The sequence below is a fragment of the Natator depressus genome, chromosome 2 (assembly GCF_965152275.1).
Source record: "Natator depressus isolate rNatDep1 chromosome 2, rNatDep2.hap1, whole genome shotgun sequence".
Taxonomy (NCBI): Eukaryota; Metazoa; Chordata; order Testudines; family Cheloniidae; genus Natator; species Natator depressus.
Genome location: NC_134235.1, coordinates 59,164,153 through 59,184,792, shown reverse-complemented (window position 1 = coordinate 59,184,792; position 20,640 = coordinate 59,164,153). Strand labels below are relative to the sequence as shown.

General features: G+C 44.6%; 1 protein-coding gene across 1 annotated transcript in view; it reads right to left on the bottom strand.

Annotated features, from left to right (window-relative positions):
• Positions 1 to 4,026, bottom strand: part of CPA6 (carboxypeptidase A6) — a 112,667-nt gene extending 108,641 nt beyond the window's left edge. The window contains exon 1 of the mRNA XM_074943059.1: positions 3,830 to 4,026. Coding sequence (XP_074799160.1) covers positions 3,830 to 3,945 — 116 coding nt within the window. The 5' untranslated portion in view covers positions 3,946 to 4,026. The remainder of the gene's footprint in view (positions 1 to 3,829) is intronic.
• Positions 4,027 to 20,640: the final 16,614 nt, after the last annotated feature.

The following is a 20,640-nucleotide window of genomic DNA, read 5'->3' as shown; positions in this document are numbered from 1 at the left end:
TTGTTTGCCCACCTCTGCTTTAGATTGATACATTTCTTTAAAAGAAAGTGAGGGGTTGGGGGTGGCAGCATCCCTTTTTACAGTGAGCAGAGAAAAACTGTCCCTTTCTTGACTGTTGTTCTTAAGAGCACTTCACTAATCCATGGCTGTCAAACAAGTTCAGTAATGATAATCACACCTGCTCAATTGTTGCAATTCTGTACAGTTTATAATCTGGAGCACAGAAAGGATCAGTGAAATAAAGTGATTCTGCCCAGGACCAAGACCTGTTGAGAGAGGCTTCAGAAGCGCAAGAGATCCCTGGCGTCTTAAAGGGATCTTTTCAATTTGAAAAATCATATTTGTCTGATTTTTTTAACTTACTATTTTCACAAGTAACACTTATGGCTAATATAAATGAAAGAAAGTAGAGGGGGAAATATTTTTCTAGTTTGCTCTATGCATTTGACTTTGCGACTAGTAAATTTCTCTGTGTTTGTTATGCACACCCAGATCCTGTAAGCTTATCGGAATTGGGCTAACTTCTGTAGGAAGGACCATATTCCTGGGTGTCGCTGTGTGGAGTAGTTTGCAGGATAGGGGCCATATGATGCAGCTAGTTGTTTGTGCGGGTCTTTCAAAAAGCAACAGAAGAAGTAAAAAAACAAAAACCAAAAAAACACGTAAGAAAATGTGCTTGTGAACCCAAAGTAGCAGAGGGGTCACGTATTATACCTAGGGTTGGGCATCTCACCATTCCAAAAATATTTGGTTAACTGACCAGTCAAATAATGTAAAAATGGTCAAATAGTTTAAAGCACTAATTTATTTGAACAATAACAACAGTAAGACTTGTGGTCTTCAATAGGCTTAGCCTTTGGTAGATATTTATGCCTAATTGAAAAACACAAGTTACTTAACTGAATTATTTTAACTCCATTTTATTGTGTTTCACATTTTTCAGAGTTCTAAAAAATGAAAGAATTGTGCCATGATGTACTCAGAAAGGAGCACCGCCTACATGAGGGCATTCTCCCTGGTATATCTGACAATATTTGATTATGATAAAGAAATAATAGGCAGTCAATTGACATTATTTGACTTATCAATTGACTGGCTTGCAAAGCCTAATAGTACCTGAAACTACTTTTGACTTTCTCTCTTAATTGACTAAGTTTTAACTTGACTGTCTCATTTAAGCCTAGAAGATGTAGACAAGACATTTTCAATATATTATAATATATACAACTGGTACTCATGAAAGGTGCCAGAGTCACAGTACTGGGAAAAAGAAAAGGAGTACTTGTGGCACCTTAGAGACTAACCAATTTATTTGAGCATAAGCTTTCGTGAGCTACAGCTCACTTCATCAGATGCATACTGTGGAAAGTATAGAAGATCTTTTTATACACACAAAGCATGAAAAAATGGGTGTTTACCACTACAAAAGGTTTTCTCTCCCCCCCCCCACTCTCCTGCTGGTAATAGCTTATCTAAAGTGATCACTCTCCTTACAATGTGTATGATAATCAAGGTGGGCCATTTCCAGCACAAATCCAGGGTTTAACAAGAACGTCTGAAGGGGGGGGTAGGAAAAAACAAGGGGAAATAGGTTACCTTGCATAATGACTTAGCCACTCCCAGTCTCTATTCAAGCCTAAGTTAATTGTATCCAATTTGCAAATGAATTCCAATTCAACAGTCTCTCGCTGGAGTCTGGTTTTGAAGTTTTTTTGTTGTAATATCACAACTTTCATGTCTGTAATCGCGTGACCAGAGAGATTGAAGTGTTCTCCGACTGGTTTATGAATGTTATAATTCTTGACATCTGATTTGTGTCCATTTATTCTTTTACGTAGAGACTGTCCAGTTTGACCAATGTACATGGCAGAGGGGCATTGCTGGCACATGATGGCATATATCACATTGGTGGATGTGCAGGTGAACGAGCCTCTGATAGTGTGGCTGATGTTATTAGGCCCTGTGATGGTGTCCCCTGAATAGATATGTGGGCACATTTGGCAACGGGCTTTGTTGCAAGGATAGGTTCCTGGGTTAGTGGTTCTGTTGTGTGGTATGTGGTTGCTGGTGAAATGGCCCAACTTGATTATCATACACATTGTAAGGAGAGTGATCACTTTAGATAAGCTATTACCAGCAGGAGAGTGGATGGGGGGAGAGAAAACCTTTTGCAGTGGTAAACACCCATTTTTTTATGCTTTTTGTGTATAAAAAGATCTTCTATACTTCCCACAGTATGCATCCAATGAAGTGAGCTGTAGCTCATGAAAGCTTATGCTCAAATAAACTGGTTAGTCTCTAAGGTGCCACAAGTACTCCTTTTCTTTTTGCGAATACAGACTAACACGGCTGTTACTCTGAGTACTGGGAAACTGAACTCCTCCCTATTTATCTTCAAACAAATGCAGTACAGCCATAATGTAAAGACAATCACTTCTGGGGATGAGGCCACAGAGAGCCATAAATCCTTCAATGAGCTCCATGTGGGTGGAACCCGGCACTCACACACAGCTTATTGTAGGATCCTGGCGTCAGAGGGGAATTCCGTCTCTCTGTCCACCCCTCTCTGATACTGCCAACAAGAGTGCTTGTTTTTTGAGATGTTGATGCCTATACCCCAGGGACACTCGGCCTGAGACGGCAAAACAGCTGTCACATGTTAAGTACTTTCTGTCACTACTGGTGACCTAGAGGTGAAAGGCTTCATATCACGTTACCAGTTCCCATAGCCAGCCATTCCCTGGAGCCTAGGGTATGGCTTTTAAACTTCAGTGAATGTGGTTTCAGCAGTGGAATTAACGTACCTAGTTGACTGCTTTAATAAAATAAAAGTGGAAATACAGTTCTTACTTCCAGGGTTACTTGTGCTGATTAAGAAATTTGCGGATCAGTTTTAATGAATTTTATACTATCTGTGGAAAATACACCATTTTGCTTCTAGTGGTTCCTATGTTTAGCAATCCCCCTATCTCTAGTTAGAAATTAATGGATGATGTTACCACATCTATTGATGATCATATTATTTTGGTTAAATACTTAATAAAGATCTATTCCACAAAAAGTGTATGTAGCCGTATATATGTGCCCTTACTGAAAAGTCTAGCATAGTAAGAACACCCAGGGCCCAATGATGTTACACAGTCTTTCACTGATATGTAGACCATACTGTCCCCTTTCTAACACAAAGATTGCTCTTAAATAAGCAAAGGTCTAATTTTAAATAATGTAAAAATATCACCAAAATCTGTTATAGCTAAATTAATCAGTTTCCCTTGATGTTTTGGATTTGATATTTTTTTTGCATTCAGTAAGATTATTTTACTTTCTCTTAACCAGTTCATTGAGTTTCAGAAAACATGTATATTCACTTTTACAAGAAATGCAAACTTCCATTGCTTTAGAATAAAATGCAGCCTCCGTTTTTTTTTTTTTTAAATCCTCTGTGTAAAAGGAAAGTTCTTGCTTCTAAATAGACTGGTCATATTCGTGCAATGCAACTGCTTTGGAGGTAGCATCCTTCATACTTAAGTATTAGCGTGTGTGAGTGTGATATTACCAAAAAGAGAACTAGAGCATAATGCATTTAAGATCCAGTGTAAGGCAAAAAGTTAAGGGGGGGGGGGAATAGCCAGATTCCTACCGCTAACATGGCTAGATCTTAGAGGAGAAAGAAAAAGGCGATCTGAGTATTTCGTGGGTGGTTGCTGTTTTAGTAAGTAGGGGTGTTTAAGCCGACCCCCCTAACCAGTAAGGACAAGTCCAGGAGCTCATCAATCCCAGTGCAAACAGGAGGTGTGAGTAGTGCAATGCGAGCTCGAAGCGGACTTACCCGGCGTAGCGGTTGTTGTAGAGGTAGCTGTGCGCTGGCACCCAGGTCTTGAGGAAGAGCAGACAAAGCGGCAGAAGAGCAGCTCTCCGGCCAGTGGCAGTCACAGGGAGGTTCATGCTGCGAGGAACCAGGGATGCAGTTAAGCGCCCCGCTGCAGCAGCCGCGCCGTGTCCAGGTGGCTGGCAGCTCCCATGCACACAAAGCAGCAGCCCGCGCCGATCTCCCGGGCTGGGGGGGGACAGGGCGGGGGAGGTGTCGCTGTTCTGCACCAGTAGCTAAGCGGATGAAGAAAGTTGCGGGTCGGGGGTTGCCTGTCGGCGGCAGGAGCCGGGTCGGGCTGGGGCTGGGCCCTGCGGACGGGCAGGGGGCAGGAGAGGGGCACCAGGCACGGGTGAGGCAGGCAGGCGCCCGCCCGTGTGAGCTAGCCCCAATATGCCGCTGCAGTCTCATCGCCAAGGGGAGGGGATGGGCAGCCACAGCTGGAGGGGCAGAGGGCAGAGCCAGAGGGAGGGCGGCGGTCAGGGGGGCTGGTGCTTGGGGCGAGCAGCTGCACCCCAGGTGTCTCCCCCTCTGCCCCCGGGAGGAGGATGCGCTGGGAGCGAGGGGGTTCCCTGGGATGTGACTGCGCGGTCCAGGGGCTCCCTGCCCCTCACAGATCTAAACGGCCTCCATGCGGAGCGTGCCCCGGGGTGGTGCCGGCGATGGAGAGTCCCCCTGGCACAAGCTGACCCCCGGCTTTCCCCTGGCATTTGACAGTTTCACGGGCACTGCCTCGTGCGGCGCACGCCTGGGCGCTGCTGCCGCCCGGGCCAGGCAGGGTTAACCCCGGGCACATGCTTTGGAAAGCTCCTGTAGGCACGCGGCGAGTCGATGGCATTTGGTCAGCCAAAGCAGTTCAAAACGTTGCTGGGACGAGAGCTTCCTTTCCGGTGAGCGAAAGGATTTGGCCTTTCGGTCAACGAAGAACATGATCTGCTTTGCTAGGGCAACTGGGAAAGCCACCAGCCGTGCTCTTATTCTGTGCCTAGCCACCAGCCTAAAATAAATCGCCCCGAGGCAGGAGCGATGTGTGGTGTTATGTTACTCCGGGACAGAGCCAAACCGAATATTTTAGGCAATACAGTATGTTTTATAACGGGGCAGGCCTGACTGCCGGCTCCCCGCATCTTACTCTTCCGGTGGTGGCACAAACAAATCCGGCAATGCTTGGCCTGTAAAAGAGAGACGGTTAACACACTATAAGTGTCATTGCTGGAGATTATTTCAAGCGTTTGTTAGTCCTAGAGGGGATTTTTAATGAAAGATAAACTTCCATACAATGTCAAGAGTGGAGAAAGGCGATTAGAAGTGGTGAAGGAGAGAAAAAGATGCATTGGACAGTTGTAAGCAATGTTCCCTCTAATTTTTGAGAGGCCGTGTGCGCACAGAAATTCTTCCGTGCAAATTTTTGAAGCAGAGTTCAAATTTGTGCACCATGAGGCAAATGCACCCAAGCGAGTAAAATGCATATACATTTAATTTGCAATTTGTGATAATAATGGTTTTACGCCATGTTATTTTATAAATGTCATTTTAAAATACTTAGAAAAAGGAGATTTAACCATTCTTCATGAAGCAGAAGTTAGTTTTAAGCATTACACTTTATGATCCTTTTTATAGACAGTCACGAGCATATATCAAGCACCTATTAATCATGATCATTATCAGTCCAAAGACTTCTGCCCATTGGTGTCCACTTTCACCTTTCATTCTACACACGTCTGAAAAGATTTTGATAAACATATAATAAAGACAATTTAATAAGTATGCCATTATGTCAATTTATATGGGTTTTCAGATAGAGACATCATAAGTAAAAAAAGAAAAATGAGTTTTAAATTTAAAATTTTCCTAAAAAACATCAATAAACGATTATCAGCCAAGAATAAGATATGTAATTACAAATGCATTTTAATTTCCTTATTGGTCAAAATGTCAAAGACTGCTAAACTAACCTTACTGTTTTTCCCTGCAATCTTTTTCATTTGCCCATTCAACATAAACTCTGTTCAGATCTGTCAGTCCTCCATCCAGCTGGTAACTCTTAATACACATCAGCCTGTCCAAATGATCTACTTGTAAACGATTCCATAGTTTGTTTTTTAGAGTGTTCATTAAGCTAAAGCCACACTCATAGTCTGCACTTGATGCTAGGAATGTTCCTCCAATATCCATCAACTTTGCAAGATCCTGAAACCGTTTGTTCTGGTGAGCAAATGTCACCATATCCGGAAAACTTAAAACCAGTTGGCTTTTGATTCTTTCAGCTACTGCAAACACTGTGTAGACAGTGTAGACAGTTCTCATTAAGGTTTCGATGTCTCTTATCAGCTTGACCTCTTTCCATGCATCAGAAATCCCCAAGTCTTCCTGGTGTGCAATGCAATGTTGCTGGACTACATGTGGAGTATCACATTTCAGCTGAGGCGCTACACCATTGAGTTTGCCCAACATCATGGAGGCACCATCAGATGTGAACATCACCATTTTCATTAGATCGAGTTGGTGTTTTTTATAAAACTCTTTGATTGCAGACACTATTGAAACAGCATCACATTCTTGCAGTCATAATGGTCCACCAAATGAAGTTTCATAGTCTGCAGAATTTATGGATCTATATTTAAAGTAGAGTATCAAGTATCTGTTAATGGATATATCAGTGCTTTCATCAACAGCTAGAGTATGAAACATTGCCGATGCTATTTCATGCATGAGGTCATTTTGGACAGTTGATAATTTCAAGAAATTCAAAAGCATAATTTTTACTTCTCCAGCTCGCTGGTATGCGCACATACTTTTCCATATGGTCATTAATATCCTGAACAGAAAGCATTGAGCTGTTCATTTTAATAGCCAACAACACACTGTCAATAAGTACTTTGATTTCTTCTGGGTTTGAGTGCTTGTGTTCAAGATTAATTTGTCTCCTCCGCTTTTCAGCTGGACTTTCAAGAATCATGCTAAGCAATCCGCTCTGTAAGGAAAGGTTTTTGTTTCTAAGTCTTGTTACACCATCTATATGAGACTTACTTGACAGATGATGCTTTAAGAAATCCAACTTTCATACAGCGTTCCACATTCTTCCTGTTGAAAATTCTCCTGAAGCTCTGGCATCTCGACAATATACACAAACCACTCCGTTGTCCTCGTCATATATGAATATTTCACAAAGTTTAACAAGCATTACCCTATGTGACTTCGGTGTAACCGTCTCTATAGTCTCATCCAACCATCCAGATTTAAATGAAGTCGCTGTTCTTTTACACTTTAGACCTCTAGACAGTGACATTTTGGGATTGATTTTTTACCACATTGGTTTATTTAAAATTAATACTTTTATTATATGGCTACTATTTCAATGCGCTTAACAGCGTGACTCGACAAAAGGGCAAACGGAAGATCATTCCGATCAGGATACCGGAAGTTTTTGCATAGCTCTGATCACGTCTATGCACCTGCGGCTAAAAAATGTGGGAAAATGGTAAAACATGATGAGTAAATGTATAAAGTCCAATGCCTTTGAAAGATTGCAGTCACAAAAACAACACTTACCTTTGTTCATTTCTGGAAAATCTTTGCAGTTCCTTAGCAACTACGGCCAGGCATTTTGACTTATTCGCACGTACTTGAGTTTGTACACAGCCAAATGAAGAGACTACAAGGAGATGTGTGGGTCCCGACCGTCCTGACGTGATCAATGTTCCATGTTTGAAATGCTGGCGGGGAGAGCTACGATTCATTGCCCTCCTTTCTCTTCCCCTCCCCCCCGGCCCTTGCCAGCTAGTAGAATCTGGCTGTGTTGATAGATGGTAGGCGAACAATGTCAAAAGTCGCCTGTAAATGATATTTCGGCCTGGCTCCGATGTAGTATTTCATTTTTGTGTGCATGGTGTTTCGCCGTGTGCGCGGGGTTTAGGATCTGTGTGCGCGTGCACACACGCACAGCTTAGAGGGAACAGTGGTTGTAAGTGCTACCAGAAGACTTGGACTTGAAAGGTGCTGGGGTCCAGGAGAAAAACTACAGTAATAAAATTAATAGAACATAGCCAGTTTTAAAATAGTTTTAGTCCATGAGTCCCTCGTCAAATCTTTACCATTACACTTTCCTATATTTTGAACTGGTTTTTATCTCCTTTGTTGCTGTGTGAAAGACCCATGCAAACAGGGGATATTCAGGGAAAACAGTGGAAACTGTACACACAGGGCTATCAAATGTACAAAACAAGCAAAGGAAAAAAGAGAAAAATATTTTCCCCTCAAATCTTTTTCAATAACAGAAATCTCAGAGGTTCCTTGCAAAAATATTAGGTAAAAAGTTCATTCCGAAATGTAACAAATTGATCGTGTCCCTTTATGCAAGTCAGTATAGAAATATTAAAGGGATCACAAAGTGCTTCAAAAACACTGACTCCCCACAGCTCTGAGGTCAGTAAGAGCGATAGGGGCTAAATAATAAGACCAGTCAAGATCTGTACATGAGAGAAATGCTGTTCAATCCCTGTTGATGTTTCATTGGGAAAGGGGAAATTTTTTGAAAAGAATTGTATTAAATCATGCATACTTTGTGCTCAGTGATTGAAAGGCAAGTTAACATTTTCCTTTGTGTCCTTCCATGGTGGCACTAAATCCGAGGCTCATCATATGATAGAAGTTAGAGATGGAAAAGACCATTAGGTCATCCAGTCCATATCTCTGCCAATGCAGGATTATTCCCTTTTGTGCATTTACTAGTGTTCATCCATTGAACTGGCTGTAACAAAACCGTATCCTAGCTCCTGCACAAAGGCTCAGCTTCATTTCTGATGTAACTGTTCTGTTTTCAACAGTTTTAGCAGTAGTGAATTTGTCCATTTGTGTGTGTGTGTTCTCTTACCTCTCAGCATGTGATGTTGAATGCCTCTTGGCTACATTACTTTCCATCTCCTACAGACAAATAGACACATTTTCTTGCAAACCTTTGCATTGATTTTGTAATAAATACACATAATTTTCTAGTATGCTACTTGCATGTGGTACCAATGGGTAATTTAATTTATGCATAACCATTTTAATACAGTGTCACTTGAGCATTTTATTGAGCCACATTTTGATTTGAAAATTCCCCATTCTGGTTATTATTAACTTTTGTATTGTAGTAATGCCATAGACCCTAGGCAAGAATGGTACCCCACTGTAGTAGATGTAGTAAAAACATACTCAAATACGTGGTCTACTCCCCAAAGAGCTTACAATCTATTTTGACAACTAAGGACAAATTCAGAGGTGATTTATATGGTGGTATAAATTAAATCTTAGTAAATTGGGGTATCTTGTACTGCAGCTAGAAAAAGTAACCCACTGTCTTACACCCTCTTGTTAGTCATTTTTCTTACTACATCTCCTTCCCTTCCCTGTGCCACACCCATAGAATAATACACGAGTTTACCAAGCAATATAACACGTTTGCTATTCTCATACCAAAACCTAGGCTTCTAGGGTGAAATCCTGACTCCACTGGAATCAATTGGAGTTTTGTTAAAGACTTCACTGGGGCGAGGATTTCATCCCTAATGTTTATCCTTTTGGAGGTATCTTTCTGCAACTCCCTGAAGTACAGTGGAAGAGGATATGACAGTTAAACTCCAAAGACAAATAACAGAGATGAAATAATACTATGGGAGAATGAACATTTAAAAATTAACCCCTAGTAGCTGTACACTGCAAAGGGTAATACAATCTTGCATGTTTAACATGTATTTAGAATGTATATCTTTCAGCATTGTGGGGTAGCTGGGAGAGATCATGTAGCTGAAAAATAGCAAAAGTAGCCACAATAATGGTGGTAGTGATGGAACTACGGATGTTCCTGTACTGCCTTCAGAGACTTAGGGTATGTCTACACTTACCATTTAAAGTGCAAAAAAAACCTCAGAAGTTTCACCGCAAAAAGAAAACCACCTTCACGAGAGGTGTACAGCTCTTACCACTGTTCTTTTTGCGCTGCTGTGAAAGTGAAGACATGTTCCACCAGTGTAAACACCCTTTGGCCTCTGAAGGATATCCCACACTTCCAAAAGCGACCACTTTGGCCAGCATCTCCACTGCTCTGATGCATGGATGTCCGCCCCTCCCCCTGTATGCCCCGGGAAGTTTGAAGCTCCCTTTCCCTTTGTTTGTAGATGTGGTGGGGAGAACAGCCAGACAGCAGGAGGTTTTTAAAAAAATGCCACGGAAGAAACCGGGAAGTAATGGGGCTCCTGAGACATGAAGCAGGACAGCACCGGGCACTGAACAGGGACCCAGAATGCCTGCTCACCCCCCCCCCCCCCGCATTTCCCACACGATCTATCAAGAGAGCTGCACTGTGGGATAGCTACCCTACAGCGCTGCTCTCATCAGTGATGGAAGTGCTGGTAGTGTAAACACTCTCTGATCCCTGAGGAATTGAGTGAGTACACAAACCAGTGCTTTACTTTTACCGGTTCCCTATCACTGGTGAAACTTACAGCTCAAAAACTCTGTAAGTGTAGACATACCCTTACATCAGTTCAAAACCAAGTAGTGAAAGCTGGAAGAGGGAGCAGCTTGGTGCTAACTATGTCTCCTATCTTCAAACAGTTGCAGGGCTTGTCTACATGAGAAGGTAGCACCAATTTAACTAAAGGTGTGATGTTTTTTCTTTTAAACCAGATTAGTCAAACTGGTGCAGAACAATGGATGGACACTCTTACTTGAGTTTAAACCAGGCTTGTTTCATTGTAGTTTAAATGGATTAGGAAACTGTTTGTTAAACTGAAATAAGACACTCTTAAACTGAAATAAGAGCATCCACAAAGGGGTTTTCACTGGCTTAACTAAATCTATATTAACCCAGTGCAATATTGTTTTATAGACAAGGCTTTTGTTTCTGTTTAGAAAGACAAGGTGCCAAACAGTCCTTAGTGAGTGAGTGCAACTTTAATGGAAAACTGCCCACATATTCTAAAGCTGAATTTTGCCCAAAGACCAAAAAGACACTACACAGGAATGTAAGGCTAGTGTTAGTTGGACTTGAGTCAGCTGACCTGTGTCAGGGAACCCTGGGCTTGAGCATCTACACTGCATTTGAACCCTAGCTTAAGCATTTTCTGACCCATGATCATAGGCACGGGACCTAGGTGTGCGGGGGGTGCTGCAGCACCCCCGGCCCATGCCATGGGCTCAACTCCTGGCTCCGCCTGGGGTCCCGGCTGCTGGCCCTGGGCTCTGCTCCTGCTCCGTGCCCGGGGTCCCTGCTGCCAGCCCCGCGCTTACCCCCAGCTGTGGACCCAGCCTCAGCCCCTTACCCTGTCCCTGTCCCCCCCCCCCGCCCGGAGCCACAGCTCGGGGACGCGGGGGGTGGGTGGGGGGGAGAGAATGGGGAGCACAGACAGGGATAAGTGGGGCATGAGGTGAAAAGCTTGGGGACCGCTGCTTTACAGTTTCCTTAGCTGGCTTTTAGCACCCCACTACAAAAAGTATTCCAGCCTCCCTGCCCATGCTTGAACCTAGGGCTCTGGCATCCACAAAGTAGTGCACAGACCTGAGTCAAAGTAAAGATATCCTAAAGTGCCTAGTCCCTCCCTTCCCCCCTCCAACCCTCAGTTTTGACACTCTAGCCCTGGGAACATGGTGCATTGTGCAAAACCTCTATTGGCCCCCCGCCCCCACGCCCTGTTTCCTAACTGTGGTGGTGCTGTTGTTGGACTCAGATGCCCATAAGGAGTACATGAATAGCTAAGCAGCATAATTAGCTCCTTTGGTGGCTGTCTCAGTAGCACAACTGAAGTTTGAGAAACTTTAGAAACAAATGTTATGACAGTGTTCATCAGACAGCACTGTTACACATAGGGTGTGTCTGCACTGTAGGCTAGCTGGATCAAAGCTAGCTGAAGTAACAATAGCAGTGAAGCCACAGCTGCTCAGACTAGCTCTGCCCCCCAAGGGACCCTGGATACATATTCGAGCAGCTGCATCCTGTGCTACCTCAGCTTCACTGCAATACTTGAACTAGCTCAGATCAAAGCTAGCTTACGTATGTGCTGCAGTTACACCTCTGGATTTGCAGTGTAGACATACCCTTAGCCTGACAAATTCTCTTCCTTAGTGTGCAGGCAAGTTTTTAGCCTTGGTGGGAATGCTGTGTTGTGGAGTTTTGTTTTGTTGATGCTTTTCCTGTGAGGGAGGTGTGGCATGCAGCAGGAGAGTTTGCTTTCTGTCTGCCTAGAGTCAGCAGAGTTGTTCCCTGGGTATTTCTGGTGCTGCGTGTTCAGAAAGAGGGTATTGCTCACATGCCATTGTGACCACATCTTTTCCATGAGTGGTGGACATATGTAAATGAACAAGTTGCAATAAGACTATACCCAAACTCTGCATCATGGATTTCTCCTCCAATAGGAAGCAGACCCACAAGGCCCTGACATCTGCTACCATTCACAGAGGGTCCACGCCAACAAGATTTCCCAGATGCACGGTTAATATTTCCAGCCCAGTGGAAAGGCAATTCTTTCCAGTATACAGGTTTCAGAGTGGTAGCTGTGTTAGTCTGTATCAGCAAAAAGAACGAGGAGGCCTTGTGGCACCTTAGAGTACTCCTCATTCTTTTTCCAGCATACAGGCATTTTTTCTAACCTTGCAATCCTAGTGAAAAAAAATCAAGCCTGGAAATGCCAAAAGAATTTCAAGTGTTTCTTCCACTTCCCACTAACATCATATGTGTTTATTATTAACAACAATGCTTTGAATGTTTATAGCATCTTTTCTCCTGGGATCTGTAAGTGCTTTAAAATCACTAGGAAACTAGGCCTAGTAATCTTTGTGAAGTTAGTATATTTGCATCTCTTTCACAGAAGGGGAAATTGAGGCACAGGGACTTCCCCGAGGTCAGACAAAGTCTTTTGGCAGATACAAGAATAGAATCCATGTCTCTTGACACAGTCCTACGCTTTAACCATGAGACCATACAGCCTCCTGTACTTTGGAGTGGATTGTATTTTTAATCTGCAATGCGTACAAATTATCCCACATAGTTCTTTCTACAAATATTTCTTAAAAAAGACCAAATTTTGGCTGCTCACATTCAGACTCAGGTAAGTTTTAACTTGATTTATTTTGGTAAATAAAATGCTTCAAATAGGCCCAATCTGAGAGGCACCTCCACAGTGTGTTATGCAATCACAAAGACTGTATTCAAGGTCTAATTTTCTTGTTTGCAACATCAGGGGATGCACTTCAGTGGGTTTATAGCTTAAGGAAGAAAGGAAAATAAGGACGATATTTGCTTTGCGATACAGTAAGAATTCTGAGTGACTTTTTGAACTAGTGACCATCTATGAACGTTTCCATAGAAGTTACAATGCATAAAAGAGGATAGGTGTTGATTTTTAATTGTATAAACTAGTGGTTACCACATGTCCATATGAAACAGGCATTTCTGAAAGAATAAGTTAAATAAAATACTGTAGTGTATGACCTATCAAACAACTCACAGCTGCCAGGGTTTTTTAGATGTTGTTCAATATTGTTGATTGACTACTTCTAGAAGGAATAGAAACATTATGTATAGTATTATAATAAAGACAGGGGGAAAGGAAATGACCTCTCAGATGTTAATTAGCCTGTCACAGGGGTGGGCAAACTTTTTGGGCTGTAGGCCACATCTGGGTGGGGAAATTGTATGCAGGGCTGGGGCAGGGGGTTGGGGTGCGGGAGGGAGTGCGGGGTATGGGAGGGGGTGTGGTGTGCAGGAATGGGCTCAGGGCAAGGGATTGCGGCAGAGGAGGGGTGCAGAGTGCAGGAGGGGGCACAGGAGGGGTGCGGACTGCAGGAGAGAGCTCAGGGCAGGGGGTTGGGGTGCAGGAGGGGTGCGAGGTGCAGGCAGGGAGTTGGGGGGCGGGGTGTAGAAGGGGTTCGGGCTCCGGCCCAGCGCCGCTTACCTAAAGTGGCTCCGGGATGGCAACGGTGCGCGCCAGGGCAGGCTCCCTGCATGCCTGCCCTGGCCCCATGCCGTGCCGCTCCGGGAAACGGCTGGAACCACGTCTCTGTGCGGCCCCTGGGGGAGAGGCGGGCACAGGGCTCCGAGCGCTGCCCTTACCACGCCTCCAGGTACCTCCCCCGAAGCTCCCATTGGCTGCAGTTCCCCGTTCCCGGCCCATGGGAGCTGCAGGGGGCTGTGCCTGGAGACAAGGGCAACGCACAAAGCCCTCTGCCCCCCCACTTCTCCACACTGCCCCAGGGATGTGGTACTGGCTGCTTCTGAGAGTGGCGCGGGGCCTGCTGCACCATGAGGGGCAATCCCACAGGCCGGATCCGGCCTGCGGGCCGTAGTTTCTCCACCCGTGGTCTGTCAGCTGCAGGAAAAGTTTTTTCAAGATTGTTTGATTATCATCTGGTCATCTTATCATGTGTGTTTGGAATGATACCTCTGTTGACCTCTTTCAAGCTAACTATAGGTAATTGGGCACCAGGCATTTCAGATTTTTACATAATTTATGTAAAGAAAAATAGAGCCACGTGGCTCTGTCATTCAAGTTATGAAAACACGTAATTTCCCTCCTGGAAGCTGGTGCACAGCTCTGTAAAGTTTCCAGTTTTGGTGAAATGGGGAGGACGAAGTATTCCTAGTCTAGAAGAAGTTCCAGATATTGGACATAGCTGGAGATGGGACACGGGATGGGTGCTCAGTGCTCTGAGCTGGTACAGAGAATCCTCTTTCTAAGATGCCTGGCTTTTGTGTGTTGCTCACGCTCAAACTGATCATCAGATTTGGGGTTGGGAAGGAATTTCCCTCCAGGTCAGATTGGAGGGAACCTTGTGTGTGTGTTTTGTTTGTTTTTTACCTTCCTCTGCAGCATAGGATCATGTAAGTATGTATATCACCTAATCAATTCCCTGCGATTGCAGGGGTCTTGGGCATTGCTAGCACCTCTGTCTCTCCTGTTCTCTGTCTGTGGCACACAACAATTTAGTCTCTTGCCGACTGAAATGCTTTGGTCTCACTAGAGTTATTGGGCTCAGTATTGTGGTATCTGGGTGAAATGTAATGGCATATGATGTACAGGAGGTCATACTAGATGATCCAGTGGTCACTTCTGACCTTAAACGCTATGAAATCTAAGCTTTCTGAAAGAGAATACTCTAAAATTTTCTGCCTAACATTGTTTCCCTCTAGTGTAGACAGGATCTTAGTCACCAATTCGTTGTACATCCCTCAATATATATTTTAAGAACTATAATATTTGAAGCACTGAATTTTATTTTCGTTTAGATTGACTTTAAAAAACCTAAACCCAGAAATGCACATAGCCACCTGTATGTTGGTGGGCAGTTTCACTAACCAGGGAATGGAAATAAAACACCAGCCATAATCCTTTTAAGGCCTTTTCCTCAGGGTCTGTTCGATTATCCACAAAACAAAGGCAAATAAACTGGAAAAGACTAGACAAGAAGATATTTTCCAGGGGCTTTCCCCACTTTGGCCAGTGGGGAAAGACGCTCCATCCCAAACAGTCATGTGACAGGTAAAGCTGAAAACCTTTACTGACTGCAGCAGCTTTAAAAATAAGTTTTCTAGATACCATCCTCCAAATCCTAGCTAGTGGGTTACTGTGTATTTGGAATAGATTACATGATACAATACAACTGAGTATACATCCAATTTATAATAATTCTTATTTAAACACAGTGCCCTGCATCTGCGAAAGCATTTCTGTATACAACATCTAGGGATCATGAACTCAGCAGAAAAGTGCAGCCAATTCTGGGGTGAAACTTGCTCAATTATTTTGATTTTAACATAGTGGGAACATCTGTTAGGGATACAGATGGGGAATTAGCTCAAAAAGTAGAGCGCTTGCTTAGCATGTGAGAGGTAGCGGGATCGATGCCCGCATTCTCCATGAACATTTTTACCAGGAGGAAGCACGAGCAGGAATGCGTGAGAAGGGAGGGCTCCTGCCTCATACTGAGAAAGAGGGGTGATCAGCGGGTTATCTCAAGTGCCTATACACAAATGCACGAAGCCTGGGAAACAAGCAGGGAGAACTGGAAGTCCTGGCACAGTCAAGGAATTTTGATGTGATTGGAATAACAGAGACTTGGTGGGATAACTCACGTGACTGGAGTACTGTCATGGATGGATATAAGCTGTTCAGGAAGGACAGGCAGGGCAGAAAAGGTGGGGGAGTTGTACTGTATGTAAGAGATCAGTATGACTGCTCAGAGCTCAAGTATGAAACTGCAGAAAAACCTGAGAGTCTCTGGATTAAGTTTAGAAGTGTGAGCAACAAGGGTGATGTCGTGGTGGGAGTCTACTATAGACCACCAGACCAGGGGGATGAGGTGGACGAGGCTTTCTTCCGGCAACTCGCAGAAGTTACTAGATCGCAGGCCCTGGTTCTCATGGGAGACTTCAATCACCCTGATATCTGCTGGGAGAGCAATACAGCGGTGCACAGACAATCCAGGAAGTTTTTGGAAAATGTAGGGGACAATTTCCTGGTGCAAGTGCTGGAGGAACCAACTAGGGGCAGAGCTCTTCTTGACCTGCTGCTCACAAACTGGGAAGAATTAGTAGGGGAAGCTAAAGTGGATGGGAACCTGGGAGGCAGTGACCATGAGATGGTCGAGTTCAGGATCCTGACACAAGGAAGAAAGGAAAGCAGTAGAATACGGACCCTGGACTTCAGAAAAGCAGACTTTGACTCTCTCAGGGAACTGATGGGCAAGATCCCCTGAGAGAAAAACATGAGGGGGAAAGGAGTCCAGGAGAGCTGGCTGTATTTTAAAGAATCCTTATTGAGGTTACAGGGACAAACCATCCCGATGTGTAGAAAGAATAGTAAATATGGCAGGCGACCAGCTTGGCTTAACAGTGAAATCCTTGCTGATCTTAAATACAAAAAAGAAGCTTACAAGAAGTGGAAGATTGGACAAATGACCAGGGATGAGTATAAAAATATTGCTCGGGCATGCAGGAGTGAAATCAGGAAGGCCAAATCACACCTGGAGTTGCAGCTAGCAAGAGATGTTAAGAGTAACAAGAAGGGTTTCTTCAGGTATGTTAGCAACAAGAAGAAAGTCAAGGAAAGTGTGGGCCCCTTACTGAATGAGGGAGGCAACCTAGTGACAGAGGATGTGGAAAAAGCTAATGTACTCAATGCTTTTTTTGCCTCTGTCTTCACGAACAAGGTCAGCTCCCAGACTACTGCACTGGGCAGCACAGCATGGGGAGGAGGTGACCAGCCCTCTGTGGAGAAAGAAGTGGTTCGGGACTATTTAGAAAAGCTGGACGTGCACGAGTCCATGGGGCCGGATGCGTTGCATCCCAGAGTGCTAAAGGAGTTGGCGGATGTGATTGCAGAGCCATTGGCCATTATCTTCGAAAAGTCATGGCAATCGGGGGAAGTCCTGGATGACTGGAAAAAGGCTAATGTAGTGCCCATATTTAAAAAAGGGAAGAAGGAGGATCCAGGGAACTACAGGCCAGTCAGCCTCACCTCAGTCCCTGGAAAAATCATGGAGCAGGTCCTCAAGGAATCACTTCTGAAGCACTTAGAGGAGAGGAAAGTGATCAGGAACAGTCAGCATGGATTCATCAAGGGAAAGTCATGCCTGACTAATCTAATTGCCTTCTATGACGAGATAACTGGTTCTGTGGATGAAGGGAAAGCAGTGGACGTGTTGTTCCTTGACTTTAGCAAAGCTTTTGACACTGTCTCCCACAGTGTTCCTGCCAGCAGGTTAAAGAAGCATGGGCTGGATGAATGGACTATAAGGTGGATAGAAATCTGGCTAGATTGTCGGGCTCAAAGGGTAGTGATCAATGGCTCCATGTCTAGTTGGCAGCCGGTATCAAGTGGAGTGCCCCAAGGGTCGGTCCTCAGGCCGGTTTTGTTCAATATCTTCATTAATGATCTGGAGGATGGTGTGGATTGCACCCTCAGCAAATGTGCAGATGACACTAAACTGGGAGGAGAGGTAGATACGCTGGAGGGTAGGGATAGGATACAGAGGGACCTAGACAAATTGGAGGATTGGGCCAAAAGAAGAGGTTCAACAAGGACAAGTGCAGAGTCCTGCACTTAGGACGGAAGAATCCAATGCACCCCTACAGACTAGGGACCGAATGGCTAGGCAGCAGTTCTGCAGAGAAGGACCTAGGGGTTACAGTGGACAAGAAGCGGGATATGAGTCAACAGTGTGCCGTTGTTGCCAAGAAGGCCAATGGAATTTTGGGATGTATAAGTAGGGGCATTTCCAGCAGATCGAGGGACGTGATCGTTCCCCTCTATTCAACATTGGTGAGGCCTCATTTGGAGTAGTGTGTCCAGTTTTGGGCCCCACACTACCAGAAGGATGTGGAAAAATTGGAAAGAGTCCAGCGAAGGGCAACAAAAATGATTAGGGGACTGGAACACATGAGTTATGAGGAGAGGCTGAGGGAACTGGGGATGTTTAGTCTACGGAAGAGAAGAATGAGGGGGGATTTGATAGCTGCTTTCAACTACTTGAAAGGTGGTTCCAAAGAGGATGGCTCTAGACTGTTCTCAGTGGTAGCAGATGACAGAACAAGGAGGAATGGTCTCAAGTTGCAGTGGGGGAGATTTAGGTTGGATATTAGGAAAAACTTTTTCACTAGGAGGGTGGTGAAACACTGGAATGGGTTACCTAGGGAGGTGGTGGAATCTCCTTCCTTAGAAGTTTTTAACGTCAGGCTTGACAAAGCCCTTGCTGGGATGATTTAATTGGGGATTGGTCCTGCTTTGAGCAGGGGGTTGGACTAGATGACCTCCTGAGGTCCCTTCCAACCCTGATATTCTATGATTCTGTGATACTGCAAATCTTTTAAAACAATAGCATTGCTGTCAGTACTTCTAAAGTCTGCTTTCCTGCTCCAATATAAAATTAGCATACCCTGCAAGCCTTGAATATATTTTAACTCTGTCAGTGCAGGGAACCTGGCTCTCCTTTGCCCTGGGATACCAAGTGTCAATATGTTGGAATTATGGACACTTTTCTCCTGGCACCCACTGCCAGCTCAATGTCCTGTCTTAATCAAGGGCAACAAATGGGCTTGATGGCATATCTGAACTGACAAGGGACATGCATAGCCTTTAGTGCTTATCAGAAGTGTTGGTCAGAATCCCGTTTTGCCTTCTTCAGCTCGATTTATCTGCAGAGCAAAGAGATGGTCATAGCAGATTGGCTCAAAAGGACACGCCTACTTCCAGGGAACTGGAGTTTACATCCACAGATACTCTAAGCGGTTTGTCAGATAGGTTGGGATGTGTGACAATTGGGATATGGTTATCTCCTGACCATAGGCCCTGCCTCCTCAGTCAGGATCTTCTAATCCAGGGCCCCAGTCAATTTGACAACCCCGAAAATCTAATAGCGGGAAGATTGAGCACCATCAGTTCTTAGCAAGAAAATTGCTGAGAGCCTGTTTCCGTCAGAAGTGGTTTCCTTCCACTTTTCTCTCATCTGGAGAAAGAGACAAGAATTGATATTTTCTTCACCTCCCTTCCACGCATCCTCAAACTTCTGCTGTCAGGGTTCAAGAGGCTTCAAGGGGAATTATAAGGAAGTGAATATTTTGGCAGTTTCCTCAGTTATGTGGTCCCGTGTAGCACGGAGAGATTGGATCCCATCTCAGTGCAAAGTAATTGTGATATATTCTTCTTCTACAACCACTTAAACACAGACCAATTGCTCTACAGTGGGAATAATTAGCTTTGATTATGCATATCATTACTTCATTTGAACCCATGAGAGGGAATATCCCCTGAATCTTCTCAGTTTTTAAATAAGAACTTTTAGTGCCCATGACTCTGGTCCTAGGGTGGATGAGCAGGTTGTTCCATGTCACCAACAGCAGAGTTCTGTATTGCCTCTTCCACCCTCAAATTCTGGAATACATTTAAGATGGACTTTCAAGTTAATGAACACATTCTAGTCTATATAGGTTTTTATTCTGTGATCATCACTGTAGTATCTGAGCACATTCCAGTAATGCATTAAGCAATGTGAATATGCACCTGTCATGTGTTGTTTGTTCTCTCATGCTCGCCACAGAGGGAGAAGCACACACAGTGGAGTGTCTTGGTCTGGTAGGTTTGCTTTTTAAAATATAAATATAACTGTAATGGGGTTCACTCACGACTTTGGCGCCTTCTGCTGGCTGTCTTGGGAATTAGCTCTGTGCCCGCTTCCGGTGGTGTCTCACCACCGTCACTCCTGCTTTAAGATCCATGTCTCTCCAGGGACCGTGGCATCCCCTTCAGCAACACAGCCCTCTGGCCATGCCACCCACTGTGCTCCCCATTTCTGGGGGACCTGCAGTCTGCTGTTCAGCCACTTCCCTTAGTGGCAACTTCAGCGAATTGTCCGGCTACTTCCTTGTGGCCCCAGCATCCTCTTTGCCCTTGCCTCAGGACCTCAGCCTGCAAACCCCAGCAGCCAGCCAGGTGCTGTCTCTCGCTCCCCCCAGTCCCTGCTTGCAACACTGGTCTGTCCAGGATGCTGGCAGTTCTTCCAGCCCTTCAGAGACCCATCCTCCCTGGGCTCCCAGCAAAGAACTGCCTTCCGCTGCTCTGCAGCTCCCTTTTTATATGGGCCTGCTTAGCAGCTCCCTTCAGCCCTTCCCTGATTGTCTGCTGCCTGCGCAGCCTCCCTAGGGCTCTGTTAACCCCTTAGAGCCCAGTGTGGGGCAGGTGCGAAATCACAATAACTGTTACTGTGCGTTTATTAGAGAAGGCAAGGTCGAAAAAATATGA